Source organism: Otolemur garnettii, unplaced genomic scaffold (genome assembly GCF_000181295.1).
Source record: "Otolemur garnettii isolate 467f Iridium unplaced genomic scaffold, OtoGar3 scaffold00049, whole genome shotgun sequence".
Taxonomy (NCBI): Eukaryota; Metazoa; Chordata; class Mammalia; order Primates; family Galagidae; genus Otolemur; species Otolemur garnettii.
The window spans coordinates 9230697-9240479 of NW_003852444.1; the positions used below are offsets into that span (position 1 = coordinate 9230697).

Sequence of the window (9783 nt, forward strand, 5' to 3'; positions counted from 1 at the left end):
TCCTTTAATTAATGACATGTTAGAAGCTGGAATGCTAGTACCAACACATTTCTGTACAACAGGTCAGTGTGGACCAGAGATTGGGGCTTATCGCAAAAGCCCATAAGCACCATTCAGCACCAACTACTGGGATTTAGATCAGACAATTTTCAGATGCAGCAGTAAGACATATGCCTTTTAAAATTTTTCATAAAGATAGAGTCTTATTATTTTGCCCAGCTTGGTCTTGAACTCCTGGTCTCAAAAGATCTTCCTACCACAATCATCCAAAGTGCTAGGATTATAGGCATGAGTCACCATGCCCAGCTGACTTTGGGCCATGTGGGATAGTCTAAACTAACAATGTAATTTATTGCGGTGGTTGTGGGGGCTTTGGCCACACAGTATCAGTTTTGACCTCTTGAAAGGCTAGAGACTAAATAACTAAGGTAGCCACATCAGCGTTTCCTAAGCTATAACCAACCCTGGATAGAAACCAAGGACATCAAAGCTCGGATGAATATCCCTTGGATTGGCCACACTTTGTGAGTGCTATCTCACAATGCAAACGGGAGAATTAAGTGCTGTACATAAGAAGCCACTGGGAGAGAACAACTGGAATCTTGTGTTTTGTCTCTTGTGGACTCTGCCTCATATGGCTTTTATCTTTGCTAATTCTTTACAGATTTTAATCTGTATTGCTTCAGTGTAATAACCATAACTACAAGTATACTGGCTTTTCTGAATTTTATGAGTCCTTTTCGCAAATCATTGAATATAGGAGTGAACTTGGGGACCCCTGAACACACTCAAAACTGTTTTTGTGACTATAAACTGGAGGGTAATTAGACAGTATCCTTGTACCAGATTCTAGGAATTTATCCCTGAAATGTATTTATATACATGCATTAGGGTACACCGGGCACAGTGGCCCACACCTATAATCCTAGCACTCTGGGAGGCTGGTGGATTACCTGAGCCCATGAGACCAGCCTGAGCAAGGGTGAGATCCCCATCTCTGAAAAAATAGCCAGACTTTGTGGTGGGCACTTGTAGTCCCAGGTACTTGGGAAGCTGGGGCAAGAGGATCATTTGAGCCTAAGAGTTTGAGGTTGCTGTGAGCTATGACACCACAGCACTCTATCAAGGGCAACAAAGTGAGACTCTGTCTCAATTAAAAAAAAAAAAGATATTTATATAATTCTGTTTGTCAGAGCCAAAGACTGGAAACACTGAAAATTCATTAATAAGGTATCAGTTAAAGAAATTATGACTCATCCATTTAATAAAATCTGATGTGCCAGTTTACCAAAAAAAAAAAAAAAAAGATTGGTATATATGAGCTAATATGGGATGACTTTTGAGATAAATGGTTGTTTAGGACAAAGTTAACTTGTAGCTACATGGGAAAGCTCTATTTTCATCTCTGGGGAAGTCTAGGTGTCCAGCTTTGAGTCCTGGCCAAGAGAAGAACATCAAGATAAAGGATGTGCTATGTAAAGTCTGAAACTGCCCTGGTGATTCCCCATGGCAGTTCGTTTACTGATGGTTTTAATCTGGCAGAACTAGAAAGACAGACTGGTTTGATTTTACGACCAAAGGGGCATAAAAACCCTGCCTGGAACTTATGCCTTGAAGTCTTCTGAAGCTAAGGTTCACCACACAGATCTTGATGTTTCAGTCTGAAGACATGCAGGTCTGTGTGTGAATAAGCACCCTGGGAAGCTTGCACGCAGGGCCCAACATTTGCCAGAGTCTCTTTCTCTTGCTGTGTTATATCCTCTGTGTTTAAATAAAAGTTATATGTGAGAATAATCTGGGGGCGGGTCTAGGGTCCTTTCCAAGATCCAGATTTGTGAAATCCTTGCACTAGTTGGTGAAAAGAGCAAGGTCTAAGGCAATATGCAACATTGTAGGAAATAACAGACGTTCTGAAATGCCAGCAAGGAAAGTGGAGAGAGCCAACAAGGATGCTTGGGAACAAACTCTGTTTCCTCATAGATGATGATGTAGTGGGTTGCTGCTGGCTTAAGAAGCAGCAGAGCTTGCAAGTATTCCAAGGACACAGGCTGTGAATAAGACAGCAGTGACACAGCCTAAGATGAAACTTTGATTCAGCACGACTCCACCATGCACAGTGTCACTCGCAGCTATGTGACTTCCTTCACGGCTCTGGGCGTCTGAGGAACTTGCACTGACAGAGGCTGCATCTGCCCCTGCCTGGCATGGCTACTGCACCTTCGCTGGGTGAAGGCTGGGTTCACAGAACCCAAAGCCCACTTAACATGTAAGATATTTGAAAGACGGCACCAGAGAACCTAACTACTGTTGAAACAGTATTTTGGTAAGGATATATATTTGAAATTTCAATTCAAGAGGCTAGAAATACAACTGCTTTCATTTGAATGAAGCTCAGCAGTAAAAGTGGGGGTCTACCAACCAACCGAGGGGTATAGAAATGGTCTTGACTCTGTGCCACTGATGGTGACTATGACTGAGGGCAAGATGGAGACCGAACATGAGGCTAGGAAATGTAAGAGACAGACAGGTGCAGTGAGGATGTGACAGTGGGTTGTCCAAGGGGGCGGACTGAAGCCAAGCTGAGTGGAATGTGCATGTGGGGCTGGAGGTGACACTGAGAAGCAGTGGCAAGACGTGGTCCTGCTTCCCTCTTCCCTTTGGGTCTCCCCTGCTCTCACTCTCTTACCACTGCTACAGGAAAGAAATGAGGCCAAAGTCACAGATGCGCAAGGGACTTCCCTTTCCTGCACCTTATTCACTACCTTTGCACAGACGTGTAATGAGGAGGCTATGAGACAGAACTTGGGTACAAAAAGCAGGGCTTGGAGGAAGGTTCAAATTCAGTAGCACAACAGTGTTTTCTCTGCTTGACTTTACCTCCATCTCTGGTGCTGGAGCAAAAAGGAGGAGGGGTCTCGCAGGGGAGGGGTAGGGATGATGGTATAAGGGCTGAAAGGAGAAAAAGGGAGACAGATATCCTACACGGTCAAAGATAAATATACATCCAGCTCAGAAGAGATTTTTTATAAATAAATTTAAGTACTATTAAGCATAAGTACTTTAGTAAATTTTAACCCTAAACTTTTGGAATTACTGGGGAAAGAAAATTAACTTTGTCCTTGATGACCAAAAATCAGTGTTCTCTCTCCCCATGTCTACCTAGCATCTACCTATCTACCTATGAGATAATGTAGAGAGAAAACGTAATTTAAGTGTTTAAGATTTTAAGAACTAAGTAACATCCCGTTTAAGCAGGCACTGTGGTAAGTATATAATTATAGTAAGTATAGACAGTTTCTGATTTTATTCACCACTGAATGTCTGTAAGATCTCTACCAGGCAATCAAGCGTGTGTGTGTGTGCTATAATCAACTAAAGAAGGACCGCAGCGGCAGTGAGAAAGTGGTGAACAATGGGGATGCTTCTACCATGCCTGTGTGTGGACTGAGAGATAAGGCTTTTACCTGGGAGAGCAAAAAATAAATTTGGGGATGCACACATACAGAAAAATAAAAATATACACTAAAATATGCACCTTTTGGTTCCATAAATGTCCATTAAAAGAAAGAAGTAGAAAATGGGAAAGGAAAGGAAAAGACAAAGGAGCATGAAGAGAGAGAAAATGAAAGAGGAATAAATACAGAAAAAGGAAAAAAGAAAGGGGCAAAAGCTGATCAAGTTACACTAAGGAGTAGACAGACAGAAAGGGGGAAAAAGGAGAAAAAGACAAGCAGCAAAAAGGGGCAGGAATACAGTTCAGAGACCTTGCAGCGTCCCTGCTGTGACTTCACTCTATGGCTGAATTGGACTGTAACTGGATTTACTGGCTTGCTGTTTAGAATTGTTTAGAGTTACTGAAGCTTTAGGGGCTATGCACATGCTTTAAAGCACATATGTCTACTGAACACCTGAATGTGGCTAATCTGAATTGAGATGGCTGTAAGTATAAACACACATCAGATTCTGAAATTAAGAAGAACGTGAAATATTTTGAATATAGTTAGGTTAAACTAAACTTTTACCATATTTCACTTTTTTTTTTAACCTCTTTAAATGTGACCTCTAGCAAATTTAAAATTACCTGTATGGCTCAAGTTATATTTCCCTCAGAATGCATTGCTCTAACACCAAGAGTTTCCTCACCGAAATCAAGGTTGGTAAAGTAGTTTGCTAATGTTAGAATCCCCCCAAACTGCTAAAAACATACCAATATGATGGACTTTTTCATCAATGACCTCACAGTGGTATGGCCACCGTGTCGGGCTCAGTGGACCAGAGGAAGAGACACCATATAAATCTCGTGGTTCACGAAGACGTGGCACCCATCTCCCTAGCTGATATTCCAATAGTAGCTGCGTAGTCCGGGGGAAGAATGAGTCACCAATTGTGTCAGCTAAAAAGAAGATTCAAACACACTTGTGAGTGATAAGAAAGAAAACCCTAATTCCTATAATTTTTTATATAGTTCCTTTTTCTACTATATTTAATTTGTGGATATCATTATAAACATTTAACAACTCATGGCATATTTTAATAAAAATAATGAAATCTTGTAAGTGATTTTCATACTAGTTAAAAAATGGTTGTTGACTTTATATACTATTAATTTATGCTAAATTCTCACCACTACTCTAAAGACATTTGCTTCTTCCAGGTTTTCTAGCAAATCATCTACTTTCTATTCTTCTTAATCACTATATGTCTAATGAGTTAAATACTCTCTAATTCCTCACCACTTACTGGACTGTATTCTCAAATGTTGCTAGAGACTATTCTCAAATGTCACCAGAGACTTCCATCACAGCTTTTTTTTTAGTTCTCATTCTGGGCCTACGTGTGACACAAACCAGGAACATGATTCTCACAGAATATGAGAGGGTTCTCCAAGTACAGTGCAGTGGCCCTGCCTCGCACAGCACGGTAACTCTGTGGCATCAATTTGATGTTGATGATTACTCCTTAAGTGCATTTTCCATTTTTGGTGACAATGAATTTCCCAGTTTTTTCCCTACCTTTCATACACTTGGTTCTCCATTCATCTCACTGACTCCTCTTGCTTAGCCACCTCTGAAATGGGGCTTTTTGCCTAGATTTAGTTTTTGACTATTCTTGTATAACAGCATATATGGCAACTCAGATAACTGGGTTCTAGTCTACTAGTTTATTTCTGTATGATTTCGTTTGGGTAAGGCAGCCTCTTTGAACATAAATCTTTATGTAAATAATGATATCACAGGATTGTTATGCAGAATCATTCATTCTGTAGTTACTGTGCTTCTACAATATGACAAAAACAATAAGCAGACACTGACCAGAGGGGAAAAATAGACACCGTCCCTATCATGATGAGCTTACATTGTAGTACATTAAATACAGAAACAAGATATTTCAGTGATGATAGATGCTACAAAAGAAATAAAATAGAGAACTATAAATCAAAGTGAGAACCAGAGAAAATAGGTGGGAATGATACTTTACACAGCTTGGTCAGGCAAGACTTCTCTGAAGAGGTAACATCTGAGCTGAGACCTGAATAATGAACTCAGCCCTGGAGTAGAGTCTGCTCTGGACTTGTCCTAATAAAGCTGTAAAGCAAGCCTAGAAGTAAAGAAACTCATCCATAAGCAATGTAACTGTTTATCAAAACAAAGTCCAATATTCTTTAATAGAAGGCAACATCATCCAGCAATCAACATACAAAATTCACAAGCCTGTCATTTGTAGGTTAACAGGCAAGAGTCCCACTATGGCAACATAAGTCTAATGCAGGCCTTCTCTTGCACTGATTACAAGTATAGACACAATATGAAACATAACTACCACAGGAGTCTGAAAAGTAAACTAAGGCAAGCTGAGTATGCAGTCAAAACTAGAGAACTACTCTCTGCAGGGAGGTGAGTCCACTTCCTCTTCTTTTCTCTTGCCTCTTTCTCCTGAAGGTAGGCCCCATTCACAGACCAATGCAGTGCTGCAAATGGTGAAATCTCAGATAAAAATCCAATCTTTTTTAATAGAGGACCAAGAACAGAGGTCCTCACAGAGTGGCAGGAATCTGAAGGGAAGAAAGAGACCAGAGAAAGCTATCTCTTAATTCTGTGTGTATATCCATAAGTCTCAATCTAAAACCCGAGCTATGCCAACAGACACTCTCAAACTATGAAAACTGAACTGAAACTTTAACCACACATTTAAATGTCTCGGCTTAACCTTTTAATTACGCATGTGCAAGAGAGTCCCAAACCAACACAGGAAAAGCTTAAGAGAACTCAAAGAACTGAACCAACTATGTATGTCCTAGAACCTCTGAACTACAGAGATATGAGAACACCAAGTCAGCACAGCAAAGGCTCAGAGAACTGACCTGAAATTTGAAATACTACCCACCAACGAGGAGACAGAACTTAGCCTCTGAAAATAACTGCGTTGCCTGCTAGAAAAAAACACTGACATTGTACAGAAGGACCCAATGTTAACATCAAGATGACCTACATATTGAAACTCTCAGATAAAAGTCATTATGCTTCGTGAGATAAGGGGAACATACAGAATTTATGAGAATATAAGATTTCTTAGGAAGGAAATAGATACATTGCTGGTGGGAATATAAAATGGTAGAGCTATTTTAGAAAATGGATTGGCAGTTTCTTATAAAGTATATATTTAGCATATGACTCAACAATACCCCTTCCTAGAAATTTATTCAAGAAAAATGAAAACATGTTACCCAAGGTCTTATATACAAATGTTCATAGGTATTTTACTTGTAATGTAAGATTTACTCGGAATGGAGTAAATGGAGATTTACTTGTAAGATAAAATGTAAGATTCTATTTTGTGAAAGTCTGAAAAAGTCAAATATGGTGGAGAGAAAGCAAAACAGTGATTGTCTTGAGCCAGGAGTGAAAGCTGGAAGGAGAGGCAAAGGGAACATGTGTGGGTGATATAAATGTTTTCCATTTTGATTTTGGAGATGTTCTAAACAATGGGGGCAATATAAACAATGTTAAAACATTACTATGATTGGGAAGTTTATACCAAGAGGGACAATGAATAGATAAATGCCTCTGAAATAATTCTCAACTTTTGCTAGTTAAAACATTGAGTTACTGCCTGCCTTCTAATAGATTGGCAAAATTTTCAAAAGAAAAAAAGGGCAGTGGGAAAAAGTCCGCAAAATAGTTCTACAAAATTTCTATAAGTTTGGGTACAGGTAAGTGTATAAAAGCAAAAAATGTCTAGAAAGATACACACCAAAGACAATGACGGTCAATTCAAAAGTGAAGATTTGTTTTAGGATGGTGGTTATAAAAAAAAATAAAACGGTTAAATGCCTTAATTTCAATTTCAGAATATCTATAAAACATCTATGTAACAAAATCATTTGTACCCCTTTAAAATTTTGAAATAAAATAGATTATCTGTACTAGATATGTAAATATCTGGTAGAAATACTTTAGTATTTAAAAGAATTCTTAATGTATAAATGTTTAAAAATCAAGTTTATATCAAAATTCCCACATACATGTACATCTGCAAATGAATGACTTTATTAAGGAAACTCTTTATATAAGCAAACTTGGTTTAAATAGACATACTGCCAACAGATGGTGTCCATTATAACTTGGGTCACACTGTAAATGCATTTAAAGAGCAAGTTATCTAAAAAAAAATAACACAGTATATATTTACGTTAAATGAAGTCCCTTATAAACTGATCACCACTTTCATTTAATTTCATTTATTATTTTCAAATATTAATCAGGTTTACCGAAAACAAACCTGTAGAGTTTGAACTCCCAAAAGTGACTACATTTCTCTCTCCCTATCAGAATAATTATACCCTATATTACTCAATCTAATTTTTCATTAGTTTCCCCATCTTATTTTGAATCCACTCAAGGTCTTATGATAAAGGGTAGGAAAAAATATATGGATAAGTTCAAACCTGTTATAAGTGTACAGTGATGAATATCTTCACTTACAAATTTCAAGAATGCATCCTCATCCTAAAACAAGAGAATTTTAAAATATTTCTTTTTTAAAAAACAAGTTTCCAAATCCAGTAATTTTTAATGCTTGGTATTGAGTATACCACTTTACTCTTTAACAAATAGGAAAATTAACATTATTATAGGCTGTTTGTCTCAACACTTCAAATGTCCTGAAACCTTAAAGTTTGCATCTTTCATTTCTCTTCTCCTACTTAGTTATAATAATGACTGTAACGAAAGCATAAAGTTCAAAAATTCTTGGTAAATGTGGGAAAATAAATTATTTTTTATTTTATTTTATTTTTTTGAGACAGAGCCTCAAGCTGTCCCCTTGGGTAGAGTGCCGTGGCATCACAGCTCACAGCAACCTCCAATTCTTGGGCTCAAGCGAGTCTCCTGCCTCAGCCTCCCAAGTAGCTGGGACCACAGGCGCCCGCCACAACGCCCAGCTATATTTTGGTTGCAGCCGTCATTGTTGTCAGGCTCGGGCTGGATTCGAACCCGCCACCTTAGGTGTATGTGGCTGTTGCCTTAGTCACTTGAGCCACAGGCGCCGAGCCAATAATTTAAATCAAGAATGAAATTAAACCAAAAAAAGGAAAGAAACAAAGCGATAAACTTAAAGGTTTATGTACATCATTTTCAAGAGTTTATTTTGGGACTTTAATTTATATATATAATTTATACTTTAACATGATATGAAGGAAATCCCTCAGAAAAATGTACTAGAACCAGACAAAATATTTTTAAACTCTATCTTTTCTTTTTTCTTCTTCCATGTCCTTTTCTTTGGGACTTCAGAGCCACACTGAAACTACTATGGTGATACAAATAAAGTAGGAACACAGGAGGTTCTACTATTATACATATTGTGATGTAACAGAATACAATAAAAACATATAGGAAAAAAAGTGAAAATGAATCCTAAAAGTAAAACTCTAATAATTATCATACAGACATTTTAATAAAACCCACAAGAACCTTAGCCAAAATATTTTCTCAGTAAAACAATTTAAATATAGTTCCTCTTCCTAGACAGGGATACTGCATGCGGTAGTAGTTCAGCTTTTTCTATCAAATTATTTCCCAACTTCAATGACAATGATCTAGACATCCAACTGATTCAACAATATTTTAATAGAAAAATTATAACATAAATTTTCTCTCAAGTAAAATAAAGTTGAGAAAAACATACTGATTCATCTTCTTCACTGATTGATCTATCTGAATAATCTTCCTTTTCCGAATCTTCTGACATCTCTTCCAGTGTTTGGCTTGAAATTTCTTTTATTATATGGATTAAGCTGTAAAACAATTTCTAAGGAAATTATTTGACAGTTTCTTTTTTCATCTGAAGGTGTTTATTACATTAACTGAGTACTCAAAAATATATTCAATTGTATTTAACAGTGACAACTGTTTTCTTTAAAAAGTAAATTAGAATGCAGCTAATTTAACTTTCAATTTCAAAAACCTGCAGAAATTTTTCATTACTGTAAGAAACAAAAATCACAATAAAATCAAGCAAATAATTTAATTGAAAAGGGGATTTGCAGAATACACAAATTATTTACATTCTACACATATAATTAAATATTACACATTGATAAAGCAATAGTAAGTTCAGAATGATCCTGAGGAATTAAGTATAAGGAATCAAAGAAAAATATTAAACTTATTCTGTCAGTGAAATATACCACTGTAAGCTTAAAGTCTTTTCTTAATTTTCAACTGAACAAAAGTTCAAATGACTACAGTTCAAATGACTAGACTTTTTCCTTTATAATCTCAT

The 9783-nt window shown here is 37.1% G+C and overlaps 1 protein-coding gene across 1 annotated transcript in view; it reads right to left on the reverse strand.

The window, feature by feature from the left end:
• Window positions 1–9361, reverse strand: part of AGBL3 (ATP/GTP binding protein like 3) — an 86676-nt gene extending 77315 nt beyond the window's left edge. The window contains 3 exon segments of the mRNA XM_003791663.2: window positions 4208–4393; window positions 7946–8006; window positions 9187–9361. Coding sequence (XP_003791711.1) covers window positions 4208–4393; window positions 7946–8006; window positions 9187–9249 — 310 coding nt within the window. The 5' untranslated portion in view covers window positions 9250–9361.
• Window positions 9362–9783: the final 422 nt, after the last annotated feature.